This window comes from Oryzias melastigma, linkage group LG3, assembly GCF_002922805.2.
Source record: "Oryzias melastigma strain HK-1 linkage group LG3, ASM292280v2, whole genome shotgun sequence".
Classification (NCBI taxonomy): Eukaryota; Metazoa; Chordata; class Actinopteri; order Beloniformes; family Adrianichthyidae; genus Oryzias; species Oryzias melastigma.
This window is the reverse complement of record NC_050514.1, coordinates 22,099,939-22,117,458: the sequence shown is the minus strand read 5'-3', so window position 1 is coordinate 22,117,458 and position 17,520 is coordinate 22,099,939. Positions and strand designations below refer to the sequence as shown.

General features: G+C 38.9%; 1 protein-coding gene and 1 long non-coding RNA gene across 4 annotated transcripts in view; one reads left to right on the top strand and one right to left on the bottom strand.

Moving 5' to 3' along the window:
* The window catches only part of LOC112160928 (frizzled-3), a 37,072-nt gene that overhangs the window by 9,209 nt on the left and 10,343 nt on the right, over nt 1–17,520 (top strand). For 2 of the 3 annotated variants that reach the window (XM_036210867.1, XM_024295841.2), the window contains exons 3-11: nt 7,665–7,861; nt 8,628–8,930; nt 9,027–9,189; nt 9,294–9,593; nt 9,778–10,029; nt 11,708–11,856; nt 12,061–12,175; nt 12,661–12,824; nt 12,911–15,109. In XM_036210867.1, coding sequence (XP_036066760.1) covers nt 7,665–7,861; nt 8,628–8,930; nt 9,027–9,189; nt 9,294–9,593; nt 9,778–10,029; nt 11,708–11,856; nt 12,061–12,175; nt 12,661–12,824; nt 12,911–13,130 — 1,863 coding nt within the window. In that variant the 3' untranslated portion in view covers nt 13,131–15,109. Of the gene's footprint in view, nt 1–7,664; nt 7,862–8,627; nt 8,931–9,026; nt 9,190–9,293; nt 9,594–9,777; nt 10,030–11,707; nt 11,857–12,060; nt 12,176–12,660; nt 12,825–12,910; nt 15,110–17,520 lie in introns of those variants that run through there. The other variant, XM_024295842.2, reaches the window with a different exon arrangement.
* LOC112160929 lies at nt 8,969–17,204 on the bottom strand. Its single transcript, XR_002921755.2, has 6 exons — nt 17,031–17,204; nt 16,466–16,542; nt 13,889–14,059; nt 13,694–13,769; nt 9,365–9,485; nt 8,969–9,105 (listed from the first exon to the last, which is right to left on the bottom strand). It is a non-coding gene; the product is annotated as an uncharacterized LOC112160929 (long non-coding RNA).

Below are 17,520 nucleotides of genomic sequence, written 5' to 3'. Positions count from 1 at the left end.
TTGACACCAATTGAGTTTCAAGATATGACCCCATCTAAGAAGTCTAAACCACCGCCACTAGTCTCACCAGGCTAAGGCCACTGAAAGACGAGAGGAGGATATGTTATAAAACTTGCAGGGATTTATCCCTGTAATAGTTTAAACAGAGCTGTAATAAAGCCCATTTTGGAAATGTCATGTCTTTTTAAATGGCCATGTCATTCACTGCTGCATGTGATGCATCTTTACCCAAATAAATCAAATTTCTGTTTGTTCTGCCCCTTTTCACTCATTTGGTAAGTTCAAGGTACTTTTTTTTATAATGTTTATGCTCATTGTTTTTTTTTTTATTTAATTCCACAAAAAAGACCAATATTTTAAGAAAGTAGTATCAGTGACATACAAAAATTATATTTAATTTCTTTGCATAGTTTTGGTATATCTCTAAAAATGTTTTTATTTAATAGTATTTCACTGTTATTTGAAAATGTTCATAAAAGATATTTGTACTTTTGTTTTTCCTGTAACAGATTGGTTGAATAGCACCAAGCAGATGGATGCTTCCTGACTGCTTAGTGTTGGGACATATGGATGATCTCAATCTGAATTCTCTGTCACAGTCTTGGTTTCCCCGTCTCTGTTTGTTCATTCTCTTGCATCCTTTACTTTTCAGATTTATTTGTTCTCACTTTGAATCTTTCCTTGGCTTCCTCCTTAAGCCTGTTTGCTGTATTTTGGAGTCTTCGCTCATTACAGATGCCCTTCAACAGCACAAATGTGTGCGTCTGCGTTGTCCTCATTGAGACATGTCCCTGTGAGACTTCACACATCACCTGTTACCATGGTAGTTAAGTAGCTAAAGAAGGAAAGGGAGGAATGGAGTAAGACTGGCAAGCAAGGGGAGGAGAGTGAAGGATATGGAGCATGTTCTGGAATAAATCACAAACACACACATACATAAACCATACAACACAAAATGAAGGATGTTTACATGAATGCCACTAATTAGTCAGTAATTCAGTCATCATTGTTAATAGGTGTTTATTACAGTCGAAGCATAGAACTGTTCTCATCATCAAGAAACAGACTGTGCAGGAGCAGGACCAGCTATTGTTACTGAAGGACATGAAGAAGAACGAGCTGAAAAGGTCATCCAGCAGTTAGTGGCTTGTTCATTGTCTGGCTCTGGCAGACATGACTGACTCAACAAGGATACGCTTTCAACCAATTTCAGGCTTTGTCTCAGATTATTACATCAGCGTCTTCCTATCACAGTTAATAACATTAAGGATCCAAAACCTGATTGGGTGAACATATAATAATAATAGACAGAAGGGTTCACTTCTTCTCTCTAAACTAATTCTACAGGATGATCTCTTAATTGTATTTAAACTAAAATCTTTACTAAAGTCCATTCTACCCAACAATTTGGTCTCATGTTGGCTGATTCCAGTTGGGAGGGCTACATTTCTTCTTCCTGCACTGCAGCTGGTGGCATCAGGCTGACAGAGATTATACTAAAACTCTGCTACAATTCTGGTTTTGATAAGCATTTTTTTTTTTTGCTTTTAAATGCGTTTTTCTTTTGAAAGTAAATGTTGATCAGTTTATTTTATCCATTAGAGATGGTTGTACACCCAGACATCAGCAGCTGCCTGTCGGTTTGGCTGTTGATTGATGGGGTTTTTGTATGTATGTGTTTTAACCTCACATGTGATGCCTGAGTGCAAGAAACTTTGTAAGAACCTTTGGATAAAAGCACCTGCTGAAAGTAATTTAATCTAATTTTGCAGCCGAGTAATCCATGAACATTATTCTCTTTGCTGCAGTCCAAGTCTGGATTAATCTATTTTACCCCTAACCACAAGAAAGAACTCTTATGTTGTGTCAATGATTTTTGAATTCTTCGTTTTATGAGACGTTTTTTGTATCTTTTTGCATTTTTAATCATGAAAGCAACAATGAGGTCTGAAATAAAGCTCAGTTTGTGCACCAAGTAAGTGACTACATGGACAGTAAAATTGAGTTGAGTAAAAGGATTGACTTCTGGATTGTGAAGGATCAATTGCTAACCTGATACAGAGATATCAGTAACCGAGGTTTATGCTCCTTGAAAGTGTAATACAAATTGTTTCTGTCTGAAAGCCCTGTAGCTAACAGGGAAACCTTCACTCTTTATTTAAATATAACAGATTTTCACGTCAACGCAGAGAAAATAATCTTACAGGATTCAGCCTTTCAGAAACCATTTTGGGCTGACGCAGAAATAAAAAGCAGGAAATGTAATGATGATGTGAAATCACTTCAGAGGAGAGAGCATAGATGGAAAGTGACTGAAGAAAAGATAGAAATGATGATGGTTTGATCCAATCGATCAGCAAATAATGACAGGATAAGTGATGGTGAAAGCAAAGAATGCCGATGTCCCAAAAGGAATAGTGTGAATCTGGCAAGTGCATGTCAGTGTAATTGCCAGGAGTAAATGGGGAGGCAAGAAAAATAAGAGATGAGTACAAGAGAAGGAAGATAGCAGGGGAGGGGAGCGTGAAGGGGAATGCTATTAACGGCTTTGTGCAGTCTTCCTGACTTAACGATGGATGGACATGGATAAACGAACAAATGAATGAATGAAAGAGGAGAGAGAGAGAGTGATGCCCCTTTCTTAAATGTCTATTCAAAGATTAGGGTGTAGAGCTCTGCAGTGTGTGCAGTTCATCTCTCCAAGGCCAACGCCTGAGTCTCCTCCAAGAGTCTGAGCACATTTGTTCTGGGTAGCAGAAACGACCACAAAACTACTTCTTTGCTATGATGTACCAAGTAGGGGCTGCCGACCAAAAAAATTATAAATTAAATAATGTAGATGTGCTGTATATGTGGAGATTGACAGATTTCTGTGAATCACACTAGCTACAGGTCACACTTTCTCAAATTTACTGAGTTTTGCTTAAAAATAACAATACAACTCAACTACAACAAATTATCCCTCATATTTTAATAATAAGGGTTAGTTGACCTCAATAAATCACTTCTAAGCAGCGCTAAATCTTGTTTAGATGCTGACTCGTAAGCTTATCTTAAACGGGTTAATTGTGTTATTTTAATATGTTTAAATATTGCATTGGATGATTTTTCTGTCTTGGAAAACATTACACAAGTATTACTTCAAACAGAATGATACCGCACTGCACTAGTAATTAAAGCAGAGGGACGTTCATGTCTGATAATGAAAAGAAATAAAGACACAACATTGCTGAAAATACAAACACAAGCAGTTCCAGTGGTAAAGAGTAAATGATAAAGAATGTGGTTGTTTTAGGAAGAAGAGAGGGGAAGTTGCTGGGATGTTAATCAGTAGCTGAAGCTATAAGGTAGCTGATTTGGTCTGACAGCATTTGCACGACACGTCCTAAACTACTGATTTTAGAGCGAGTAAAGACAAGAGCAGCAGGAAGAGGAAATGGAGTGTCTGACAATGTCATGTTCAGAATGAAAGGGATATAGTTTGTAAAAATAGAACCCTATTTCAACAAACCTTCTGTTTTGTTAGAAAAGAGACAAATGTTTGTCAAATCTTGTAATGCAGTAAAAGGTATTAGCTTTTCAATCGTTTTCATAGATATTAGAACACCATGAGTAGTCAGATGGCTCGGTTGGCTGCACATGGGAAACCAGGGTTTATTTCCCAGGGGTCCCTGGGTAAAACTCTTCACACTACTGCCTAACTATGTACCCACAAGGGGGCCCAACCAAATCTGGGTCTCCCTGTACCAGTCCTCAGCCTGGACAGAATACATGGTTGTGTCTGGAAGGGTTTTCGGCATTAATCTCTCCTGATTTGCTGTGGTGACCCTTGAAGGAATGTGCCGAAAGGTGAACAGATATTTTAAATCATCTCTGATTTATGTAAATGCAGTCAATTAATGTTAAATTGCATTTAGCATTTTAATATACTACTAAGTTCCCGTGAAACTCCTGGTATGGTATTCATTTGTTTGTCTCACATATAGGAATACTGAGTGGGAAACTGTTGGGATGGTGCCAATTTCCGACTTTTATTTTGGAAGTTTTTCCCCCAACAGCTTGTCACCTTGATGTGACCAAAACAAAAAGCTGGTGACATTCTCCTAAAGTGTTTCTGTGCGTGTCTGAGGTTCTCACACCCTAAAGACTCATTCAAATCCATTTCACTCTCTAATCCTCTGGGTAACTGCCTCTCTTTTTTTTTCTATTTTGCTCCAGTGTTTCTGCCCTTTTCCTCCATTCCTCTCCCTTTCTTCTTATAATTCTCCTTCCCTTCTGTGTGCTTTAGATTGACTTTCAGTAGAGCTGGATAACTGGATTTGAAAAACTATTCAAAGAACCCAAATGAAAACCTTTAGAAATAACCATTTCAATACGTTTTGCATTCTGGTGCTGTTTGATAACATTGTGGGGAGAAGTGTTAAAAGCAATGTGTGTGGATATATTTGTATTTAGTTGGTTATTTTAACCCTAAAAAGCTTAAAATAGACATATAATAGGTTAAAAAGCGATAAATGAAGGATTTAATTACGTTACTTTTTCTGAAATTCTCCTACATTGTTGACATTCAATTGTCGTTTTTCCACTTTTATTTTATCGCTAAGTTTATACTTGCACGAATGCTTCCAGTATTTTTGGCCTAACCATCTGTTTCGCTTTAACATTATAGCTGTAATTATGTTGCCATGTTTGCCAAGTATATAAAGTTAATTTTGTGCCTTCTATTTTTTTCTTTTTTCTTTCTATTTTTAAGCTTCTTTTTCCCTTTACTTTCTCTCCCCATCCCCCCGTCCTCTGTGAACGGATGTAGAGAAGAAGAAAAACATAATCCCACCATTGAAAAAGAAACCAGTCTGGAGCAGCTTTCTTAAATACATACTTTTTTCATTTTAACTTTTCAGTTCCATCTGTAATTAATTTGTACACATTACATCCTTTTTTTAACCTTAACAGATTTTTTTGCATTTTGTCAAATCTTTAATTTCTGACAAATTAGTGTTGTTAATGCACAAATATAAACTATAAAAGAGTGATCACATACAGGAGTAATCTCATAGTTATTTGTGTTTAAATAATAACACTGTTGATTTTGCTTTTCTCTCTTGTTGCAACTCCATTATTTTTGTTGTTTACTAGTTTATGAGAGTAGAAATAATTGAGTGCCATGACATGATATAAAAACTCAGATCTGACTGAAGGTGTTGACTTCCTTGGTTCGTCTCTCCAAGTATTCTGGATAATGACTTTCTCCAATATGACCTACATTTTCCCATCTGCTGTTCTCTTGTCTTTCCTCCTTTGAATCTGTCATATGTTATGTTTGATAGATGAAAGCTTTGAAAATACTATGCATTAATTGATGTGCTGTTTGAGGCAAAGTTTCAGAAAGAATAGATTTAAGGGATGATTGCAGTCCTTCCCAGTAACGTGTTTTCAAGAAAATGATGTACTTTTCTAATATAGTTAATCCACTGAACACTGAAGGAAAACCACACTGGTAGGGAGGAAGGTGCATCAGGGCAAACTAATGCAAGAGCTCGTCTGCTTAGGTTTTCCCTTTTGGTCCACCCCCCCGTTTCATTGTCCCCTCTCCTTCTACATGCCAGTGTGAGCCTGTCTTCCTTCCCCCCCAGGCCTGGTTTTCGGGCGTAACCATTCTCCTTTCCCTGCTTGTCAATCACAACTGACACACATTATGCCGGGCAATTCACTTAAATTATGCTCCTTGGAAATGTGATTGCCATCTTCATCCTTGCTCGTGGGGTTGCACTGTCGGGCCACTTAATATCAATATTCTCTTTGTGGGGAGGGATGGGGTCAATTGCCCTGAATATCAGAATAATTGCACACAGAAATCTGCACGCACAAAGTTGATCTATCATGGCTCCATTAGACAAGCTGAGAAACACAATAACTAGAGCATACACTAAATACAAGAACTATGACACACACACACTGCTCACATGTGAACCCGCACACACTAATGGGCAGAATGAGGGACACAGTGAATCGGACTCACAGTTACTAAAGCTTTCGACTGAGATGACTCGGAAGAAAGCCTCCATTCTTCTAAGAGGGAAGACACACTCGTTCATAAAGCAGCTACCAGTTATAAGTGTGACCGGAGGCTTAAACCAAAAAGTGGCCGGATAGAGAACTGCTGAAGCTGCTTTTCAGGTTTGACTGTGTTTTAGCATTGGTCAAAGGCAAACTCGTCCAGGTTGTAGCTCTTGTATATTTATTTTTTTCTCAGAGAAAGTATTTTTTAATCCCATTTAGTCTTAATCACATTCATGCTTCCACTACTCTGGTAATTACATGTCAGTCCTATCCTTGCAAATTTTGTGAAGAACAGAAATGTTGTTTACCAATAGCATCTCATGACACTCTTCAGCTGTAGTCATTTTTTTATGCTAACAAATTTTAACTAAAGAAACTGTAAGAAAATGTTCCTTTTTAACCCATAAAAATGCTAGTTCTGTGTTTGACACTATCAAATCTTCCTATGGTGTTTGCATCTCCCTGCTGAGTTCATCATACAATAACACAACTGCCACTCAAATGCTGCCTTAAGCTATGCGGTTATTATACTCATGCAACATTTATCTTCTTGCTTACATTAATAAAACATAGGGCTGTAATGTGTTTTCATAAATACGGTCACAGAAACATGACCATACCTTTCATACGAAACTTTAAAATACACAATAAGATTGCAAATCTTTTTTTTTTTTTTTTACCTAAATAAAACCTGATGTGTTTATTTGATCCACTTGATTTCATATCTATAACTGTAATACTTATATTAATTTGACTTTCTTACTGGTGCATATTTTAACACTGTTGAGAAATTAGAGTTTTAAAAGGAAGGGACATTTGAACCACAACGGTCTGTGCATGTGCACTTCTATGCAATCTTTAAAACTATGTCACCACTCACGCACCGCTGCACCCATTCACTGGTGCTGCTTCTCCTCCATCTGCACACGGAGTACACAGCAATTGAGAAACAATCAAAATATACTTACAGGGCTTGACTCCTCACTTGGAAGCATAAAAAAGGCGCACACGTTATTTTCTGATGTGCGAACACTCAAAGTCTCTCCCCTACTGCCTATAAGCAGACAGAAACTTTTGTTGAACAGAACAATTATCTGTGCAGCATTTTGTGTTATTCTCCCATAAACACTCAGTGTTGTGTCGCATGCTGTCGAGCACATTTTGGTTCAGCCTGTAATACCTCATTGTTGCTAAGATTGTTGCATCTGATTATATCTTTTCTTTTATATATTTTTCTTTATTTTTGATGTTTTTTTTTTCCTTTTTGATAAATATAATGGATCTTTTTTTTGGGTCTATGCATATTCAAAATATTTCATCTATCTGATCTCATGGTAAAATACTTTTCTTAGATTACTAGCCCATGAAACAAATACCTTTTTTGTACATTTTTGTAAAAAAGCTCAAACAAAATTAGCTAAATATCCGTTGCCCTTTTCTACCCGACTTTTTGTTTGCATGTCTCGGTGATTTCATTAAAATATGCCAACATTGAGCCAAGTTGCTGTGATGTACTTTTTTTTTCTTTAATAGGAGCTTGTGCAACTCATAATACAGGTCAAGTGTAATAATGTGGATCTCCATTTTTTTGTGTGTTTCCAAAGCCTTTTCATCCCATGGTGAACCTGGTGTGCAGCGCTGACCTCAGGATGTTCCTGTGCGCCCTCTACGCGCCGGTCTGCACGCAGTACGGTCGGCTGTCCATGCCTTGCCGGTCCATCTGCCACCGGGCCAAGGATGAGTGTCAGAAACTCATGGAGATTTTTGGGGTAACCTGGCCTGATGACATGGAGTGCAGCAGGTGAGAGTGCACATCAACTCATTTGTTAAAGGTGTTAAAATGCTGCAGACAGGTTTGAAGTCTGCAGGCAGCCAGCACAGCTTTCCAGTGTTTCTCTTGACTGTTTTTTTGACTGAATCACAATGTTTGCTCAGGAAAATGTATTCAGAAAATGTCAAAGATACTGTAAGTTTAAAGCTTTAAAGTGACTGCAAGAGGGTAAAACTTTCTGCTGCAATCCAAAAGCATGAAGTTGACACTGTTTTAGATCCTCGTTTTTGTATGTGACTTGCTAAACATCTTTAAAATTGTTTAAAGTTTTAGTTAACAGCATTAACCAAAAAGAAATATATATATATAAGTTTAGTTTTTAAGGTTTTCAAGGTTTCAGAGAAAGTTCTGCTCAGAGAAGGTATCTAAAGTGTATTTGAGTTTTTAAAATAGGACTTTTGTTTAACAGTGTTATTTGAGCTGTATCTTAAGTAAATAGTATGATTACAAATTGACTTTTAATGTCAAGCTGCAGCTGTAGTTTGTCATATTTGTGTTGACTCTTTCCTTTTTTTTAGTATTTCATTTATCATGGTTATTATATCTGATTTTATGCATTTTGTACATATTTGATCTTGTGTTATTCATCTTTTTAATGAAAATGTATTTACTTTTGCTTTTATCAAGCCAAATAAATTATTCAATTAATTTGTAAAAGTTTCATTAATGTAAAAGCATGTGTGGCAATATGGTCATTTTTTTATTTTTATTTTTCTCTCTGGTTGTTTGTTTTTAGGTTTCCAGATTGCAACGAACCATATCCTCGTCCAGAGGACCTTCTGACAGACTCTGAACCCACTGGCCAGTCATCCATGACTGTCCAGAGGGATTATGGTTTCTGGTGTCCCAGAGAGCTCAAGGTTGACCCAGATCTGGGCTACACTTTTATGGGGAGGAAGGACTGCTCTGCTCCATGCCCCTCCATGTTCTTCAATCAGGAGGAGCTCACGTTCACCCGACACTTTATTGGAGTCATCTCCATCATTTGCTTGTCTGCCACGCTCTTCACCTTCCTGACATTCCTCATCGATGTTACAAGGTCTGATTGATTGAAGATTCCTTGTTTTCCAATAAATATGTAAAGTTTTCTGTACGTATTTATTGGAGACAATCACAGAGTTCTGTTCCCAAACAGGTTCAGGTATCCTGAGCGACCAATCATCTTCTACGCCGTCTGTTACGTCATGGTGTCCCTGGTCTTCTTCCTGGGCTTCCTGTTGGGGGACAGGGTTGCATGTAATTCAGTCAGCCCTGCACAGTTCAGAGCACCCACCATTACACAAGGCTCCCATAACAAGGTGAGCTCTTCCTTCCCTTACCATCTCATTAGATTGTGTTCAACTGTGTGGCTCTGTTACTGTGTTTACTAAGTAAAGGTTGTGCTTTCCCTCCTCCCTCACAGGCGTGCACTCTGTTCTTCATGGTTCTGTATTTCTTCACCATGGCCGGCAGCTTGTGGTGGGTCATTCTCACCATTACTTGGTTCCTGGCTGCTGTGCCTAAATGGGGCAGTGAGGCCATAGAGAAGAAGGCTCTCCTCTTCCATGCTGTGGCCTGGGGCCTGCCGGGGGCCCTCACCGTCACCCTGCTGGCTCTGAATAAAATTGAGGGAGATGGAATCAGTGGAGTTTGTTTCATCGGACTGTATGACATACATGCACTGAGATGGTTTGTGCTGGCACCACTCTGCTTCAACGTGGTGGTGAGTCCTGGCAGAGGAGAGAAGAAAAATTTTTTTAATTGTTAACACGATCAACAAAATTCCAGCTGAAGCGCTGAAAGCGCCGCTTTTCTCCTTCAGAATCTGTTGGAATTGTGTTGATCGTGTTTATGGTTGAAAAGTTACAGTAAATAAATTACAGTTATCTCTCTCTTGATGTTTCCAGGTTGGCGTTTTCCTCCTCTTAGTGGGAATCATTGCTCTAAATCGAGTACGCATGGAGATCCCTCTGGAGAAGGAGAACCAGGCCAAACTAGTCAAGTTCATGATCCGAATGGGAGTGTTCTCTGTGCTCTACCTCATTCCATTATTGACCGTGATCGGCTGCTACTTCTATGAGCACACGTACCGAAGTATTTGGGAGACGACGTGGATGGAAGAGAACTGCAGGCGTTACCATATTCCCTGTCCATTCAAGGTAAATACTGAAGTTTAAGTAGTCCTGTATTAATAACCCGTCTCATTTATACTGCTGTTATCTAGTAGGGAGATGAAGTTAGGAATTGAAACGAAAGACAGATATTTATTTAATATAACTAATTTTAGTGAAGGAAGAAGAATATATTTCCTCACCAAGCAAACAGACTGTCTAGACGGAGCACCAGCTTCACGTGTGAAGGGGGGGACAGGTTCAGAATGCATCATTACCTCGGCTAATGTCACTTTCCAGATAAGCTTTACAAAAACTACAGCCTCTTTGTTGCCCAACAGAGCTCCGTCTTTGTCGTCTTATAGTTAACTCTTTCTTGGGGGGTTTCTTGTACTTGTCTGCTCACTCCCCCCATCAGTAGGTGTCTCTTTCTCAAGGCTTGCTCTGTCATGCTCTGCTGCCTGTACTCTAATAACGGCTTTGTACTGATTATGAGGAGCTGGGGGAGTTCTTAGCCTTTTTTTTTTTTTTTAACATTCTAGTGGTAAATTAATAATAACCAGATAAACCGTGACAACACAAGAGTGGAGCAGTCTCTGTGTTCACAGAGGACTCTTCCCACCCCTTCTCCAGCTGTCTGCTCCACGTTTTGGGGGGTTTTAATATTCATATCGGAGCACAGTTTCAGACAAGTGCTGACTAATCTGCAACAGACTAACATAGGCGAGTGTGGAGGCAGGTGCGACTGCTTGTGTTACTCGTCGGTGTATGTGTGTGTGTCTCCTTTACGCGCTGTTGTAGCTTTGGAATTTTGATATTGCTGCAGGTCATCTGATCTTTGCCCTCCGCTGCAAATGTCTGCATGTGTGGGAGAGGATGCGCTTTCTAGTTCCTAAAAGATCACTGGGTTTGTTAGTTCAAGTAGTTGTGTAGTCAAAATGTTTTTTCTTTCATTTCATCACTCAAGTCAGAGATGTTTAGATGGATGAGGTTTAACCCATTAACAGAAAAATATCCGAAATGTATCCTTTGGTCCACTTAGTTTTTAGTGTATTCCATATCATTTTATTTTAAAGGAAATATTGATCTTGGTCCCTTTGGGTTAAGATCGAATTGAATATTTAAACACAACACACGTCAAAACCTTTTACTTAAACATTTCTGTATTTTTTTTAATTTACTAATTTTACAGGCTCTTCAATGTTCTTACAAAAAGCAGCATTAAAAGTAAAAATGTAATTTTATGCAGAAATGTATAAAAATGAAAAACCTTTTGTGCAGATTTGGGGATTTTTTATTAAATAATTGTAGATGGGGAAAATGGTTTTACCAGTTTGCTCTTTAGTTTTTCACTAATCAATAAACTAAAATGTTTTTTGTAAATCTGAAAAATATGTGGGTACCTTCGTATTTAAATTTGCTTGAATCGTTAAAAAAATACCAGGTAAATTGGAATAATTTTAGTTTTTATTCTGGATCGAAAAAAGCCCCAGAGAAATGTTGCCAGTCTTCTGGATGAAGATCTATAAGAACCAACACAACAACGTGGATTTGACTTGAACTTAAACTCATTGGTATAAAAACCACATTCTGCAATTTCTCTTCTCTGTTTTACTTTGAGCACAAGAACTGCAGCACAAATATGCTTTTATTGTGAAAGAGCCTTTTCATGTCATCTGTGTGAGCTGACTCTGGATTAAACATGGCATGTTTCTGCTCCTGTCAGGTTGAAGAGACCAGCCGGCCAATAATGGCTCTGTTCCTGATCAAATACGTGATGATGCTGGTGGTGGGGATCCCCTCCGTTTTCTGGGTGGGCAGTAAGAAGACCTGCTTTGAGTGGGCCGGCTTCCTCCACGGACGCAGACGCAAAGAGTAAGAGGATTTCTGTTTGACCAGTTCCCATGAATCCTTAAACTTACTATGAACTTAAATGCGAATCAATCAATATATTGAAAATGAATTCTAAAGTGGTAATTCTAATTCCTAAACCATATCATTGAATCTAGTTAACACTCATAAGATGTGATCATTGTTTTTGCACATTTTTCATTCTTCCTGCACCTATTTTTCCTGCAGCAGTGGGGTGAACGAGTCCTGCCAGGTCCTGCAGGAGCAGCCTGACTTTGCTCAGTCTCTGCTGCGAGAACCAAACACTCCCATCATCAGGAAATCCAGAGGAACATCCACACAGGTGAAGGCTGCTGGGAAATAGAGGCTTGTTCTTTCACAACTCTATTCCAATAAATGACTGACTTGGTGTCATAATTCTGGGCGGGCCCAAACTGTAATTATTCATTTCTCCTCCATGATCAGTTTTCAAATGGTTGTTATTTCAGTGACTACCAAATCTGAGTCCCTGATTGGTCAAAATTCAACTGATTTCACTTTTAAAGCACATTAGTTGGCAAAACTATTTGTACATAGAGCCTGCAAAAAACAAATGTGTTTACTATGTTGTTTATACAGTTATATTTATTTGTGTTTTGCTTCTATTCATTAGTTTTCACATATAAATATAGTCATGAATGATGTCACTGCATTAGATTTTTAATGTTAAAGCAGTGAAATGACTGTTTAGGACTGAGGATTACAGTGAGAGTTCACAAGCGCACACTGATAGATACAGTATAGTATTCTGCTTTCTCCCTCATCAATTCATGTGTCTTCCTCCTGTAGGGCACCTCTACCCACGCCTCATCCACCCACCTGGCTACTCTGGACGACCTTGACGAACCATTTAGAACTCACCACAGACACGGCGCATCAACCAGGAGCAAGGCCAGCAGCGTCCACAGCAAAGCCAGCTACCACGGCAGCTTGCACCGCACTCGAGACGAAAGGTTCCAGACACGAAAACTCCCATTACCACATTTAGTCTGTTTTTGTTTGACGCCTCCGTCTTCATTTCTGTCTCCTGCTCTCTCAGGAGCAATTCCGTGGCTCACAGCGGCACACAGGACCGCAGTTTCCATGGCAGCATGCCCCGTCTGGACCACCCACTCTCCACTCACAGCAGCCTGCATCAGATCGACACCCACTCGAGGCGCAGCAGCCACCGAGACCTGTCTGAGGCTCCACCCACCCTCATCACACACGGAACCACCGGCAGTGACGGCCGAAACGCAGAGGACGGCACCAGCGCCTGATCGTCCCCGTGCACATGCAGTGTGTGGTTAAAGGCTGTGGAAGGTCGGTCCTCACAGGATACACAGAACACTCTCCAAGTTTGAGCAGCTACATGCTAACAGCTGGGTTAGCATCATGCTCAGACTTTATGGACTCATGTTTAAACTGGGGGCAGAAAATCCTTGAAGCGTTTTGCACTGGATCGGACTGCAGAAAGAAGTCTGTGCAAACCAGATTAAAAAAAAAAAAAGAACCTCCACCATGTTTTCACACGAGTACTGTTGGGGTGGGGGTTGATCACCAGTATTATGGTGACATTGTTTTTTGAATTTTTTTTTTTTTTCAACTTGCAGGACCTAAACATTAAATGTTAGAGCTCATTTAAATTAACACTGCCAAGTTATTCGTTTTGTCCTAATCTTAGGCAGATTTTTTTTTTTTTTAATCTGAGCTGGAACTTTTAATGTTCGTCTTATGGAAGCAATGAATGTGAGCCCGATGTCAAACCCCGGGCTTTAGCTGTTTAGCAAGATATTTTTATACTGTGAAAATAGTTTGCGTGTGTGTGGTTGAGAGTTTTAACCTGTTAACACCTGAGATGTCGCCAGCGACGCCGAAAACGTTCAAGGGTTAACGGGTATTTTCACAAAAGAGCACATCTGGCAAAAAGGAAAGGAAATTTAGAAATGAGATTAATACAAAAAAAAGTCTTTTTAAGTAAGAAAAATATAAACAAAATCAGGTTTCAGGGTTTTTGGTATAATTAGCTTCAGTGTACCAGGACTTCTCACGCCTCGTAGAGTGGGAGTTCTCAGCTCACGTTTGGCTGGATTTGGTGAGCATTCATTCTTTCGTTCATCGCGGCTGCAGAAAAAGCCGGAGGGTCTCTCATTATGCGGGCGGTGCACATGTGGGGGAAGCGCAGGTTCATTTCTCCACCAGCTGCTAGCTACACCCCACAGCGAGAACACAAAAGTCAATTTTAGTGGTAGAATTTAGTGAAAACAATCATGTAAATAAAAACAGAAAAGGGCAGCTACATTTCATCATCTTCTTTTCCAGATTACATGTCATTCTTTTGACATTTACCTGCTGAAATCCATAATAATTGACCACATTTTGCAGTTTATCGTTGGAGCTAGGATTGAAGCCGCAAGAGTTTACCATTTCTAAATTCAGCAGTGACAATTACAGAAGTGTGTATGCAATCTTTTTTTTTTTTAGCAGTGTATTTCTGTTCCATGTGATGGCAGCCGGCCAAACGTTCGGCGTGCTTTACAAACGCCGACGTTTAGCTTCTGCTTGTAAAGTTTGAAGAAGTCGTCTGCATCTCTGCTCCCTAATCCCTGGAAATCAAACTTGCCTACCTCATCGACCCCTCAGCCTTCGCCTTCATACACATTACTGCGTTACTTCTCCGTAAGTAAACAGTCAGCAAGTACAATCAGAGCGGTGGTGCTTCACTGTTAGTTTTCCTCTCTTCCATCCCTCTTCTTTTGCTACTTTTTTCTAATCTGTGATATTTTTTTAAAAGCTCGTTCAGCTATTATTGCATCAGTGTAAATATAAAACCTCATCTCACTCAGATGTTCTTATTTATACGGCCGAAAAAGATTCAGAGAAATGTGCAAAACGAGGCCGCTCGGTCGTCTCCAATGAGGACGCAGTTGTGACGAGCCTCATGGTTTGCCGCCTGACGGCATTCGTCTCCCTTTAAGCGTGTGCGTAGATGTTCTGTGTGATGCCTTCGTCTCCTCTACATGAACCTGAACTGTGCTTCTTCTGTTGGACCTACAGCGACTGTCTGTACTCTTGCAAGTCACCTAGAAACTCGAACACTTGGAATTCTCTGTTTTTAAATGGAACTGTTGGAAAGCTACACTTTTGAGTGTTATTAACTAATATTGTGAATTTTGAAACTTGACTTTTTATTTATTTGCAGTTTGAAACTGTAACCTGTTCTTTTACATGCAGTCTAATAAACGTTTTAGAGACGTTGTTTGGTTTATTTCCTTTATTTAAAAAAATCCTAAGTTTTTTTTTGTTGTTGTTGACGGAAAACTTTTTGATTTAAAAAGTACTAAGTTGAAATAAGCAGTTGTTGAAATGTACAAAGTGTCACATTATTGTAATAAAACAAGCAAAAGAACTATCTTTAGTTTTAACTCATTTGTTAGTGAAACATTAAACTAACCAGCACTATATTCACGTGTTAAAACTTCTATATTTCATGAGAAAATTACCTTTATTTCTTCCAAATGTGTATCAAGTAATTGCATACCTTAACTTTAACTGTAAATGTTTCCCCTCTTTTTTTTTATTTTAGTTAAAAACAAAACCAGTTTCTTCTTAAAACTATAGAATAAAGCATCTGTTGCTGTATTCAGTCCAACAGACTGATATTTTATAACAATGGTGCCCTCTAGTGGTGCAGAGCTTACATTGCACTAAAATGCTCAAATCTGTTAAGTTTCTTTGTGATGATTAATATTTTGCAGGTTAAACTAAACTGGCTGCAATATTTCTTTTTATAACCTGTCTCAAAAATTATTTTTTATTATTACTATAATTGTTGGTTATCTGGGACAGAACCACAGCAAGTTCCCCGATATTCAAGAAATAAGAGCATTGTGTTTCTTTAAAGGTCCTATATCATGCAAAATACACTTTTGATTAAGTGTATTATGTTTATTCCTCTCTCAAAACAACCCCAAAGTGGTATTTTATTCTGAGCATTCCTCAAACTCTGAGCACCAGCCCTTCACAACCCATGAAAATGACTGGGTCCTCACATTAGGCGTGTTTGAGATCAACGGCAAGACCAGGCGTCTGCAGGTGGGGTGTGGAAAGGCGCCTGAGAACAGCGAGACTGAAGGAGATCAGGAAGGAAGTATACATGTTCATATATATGGATATAGTTTACTCTGAAAGGCTCAAGAATAGCATGATATAGGCCCTTTAATATAGAACTTGTTGTGGTTCAGGACATTAAGAACAAATAAAAAAAATTTTAGTTTCATCCCTTAAAATACAATAAAAAAAAGCTATATTAATGGCTAACAAAATCTAACGAGCCTTACTGCAATTACTAAAAAGCAGCTAACTAGCTATTACTACCATAAATGTTAATTTTCCCCAAATATCACGTTTTTTTCTGTTACTAAAACTTAATTTTACTCTGCAGGGCTTTAGACTAAACTTTTGCGGCTAACTTTTTCCTTAGGTGCACCAGCACAAAGGTTTGGTGCAGCCACCTTCTCAACCACATTGCATTTGACTCATCGGTTTTACATGGTCACTTTTCTTTTTAATTGCTGACAATATTGGCATTAAGACTTGAAAATGATTAACTTACAAACTGGTAAACTTCACACCAACAGTCTCAAGAGGTGAAATTGTAATGGACTCCTGCTGCTCTGCAGAATTGATGTCCTAGAAAATGACAAAATATAAAAATGAATCAAGGTTTTTATATTTTGGCCAAAGAACAATAAGGAAAAGACCACCAGGAACACTTTGAAAACAGATCAAAATATAGTTGTAATAGGACTTTTAAATGCTTCATGGTGCTGAAATTTAAACTATAGGTTTTGTGATCAATACAGAGCTGATCAAGTGACTTCATAGGTATGTCCTGAGTGAAAACATTCTTTGATAGCAACAGCATATTTGGGTCAACAGTAACATTCATGTTTTGGTTTAAGGCGCTTCATGCCAAATAACTGTCGACATGAAGGACAAATGTCTTCATCCAGTCAGTGGTGGTTCTTCTTTGTTTCCTTTTTTAATAGTTCATTTTGTATTTCGTTTATAATGCTAGTTAAGATCTTTATGTTTTTGCGTCGATGCATCTGTGTATGTAATTTAACCTTCAAAGCCACCGTAGTTGACCCAAAAATGTCGCCGTGACACCCAAATACCTGACTTTTTGGCCTGAAGATCTTCACTCGTGAGAAAAACTGCATTTTTTTTTCTTGCTTTGCTTCGAAATACAAAATATTACTAACGTAGACATGTACAGTCAACGAGAACGCTGCTGCACAAAGCAGCTTTTCTCCGCGGCAGTAGCCGTTGATAACCGTTGACGACTATCAGCGCGAGGCTCGTTTACTCCGAACCCGCTGGAATTACGTTAATGCTTGAAAAGTGACGGTAGGCAAAAGCTAAAGCTTCGGTGTTTAAGAAGAGACTGTATTTTTTCATTTGCACCACCTACCGTCAGCACCGGGCGTGTGTGTGAACACGGACTCAAACTGGACAAGTGAGATGTAGGCACGCGCGTAAGTGCAGCTTGGGCGCCGGAACTTTCTGCCAGACCTGCTGTTCAGCCTGCACACGAGGCTGCACATCTGACAGATGTGCATTCTAATGAAAAAAAAAAACTCGTATTGGAGGATGTTACACCTGCAC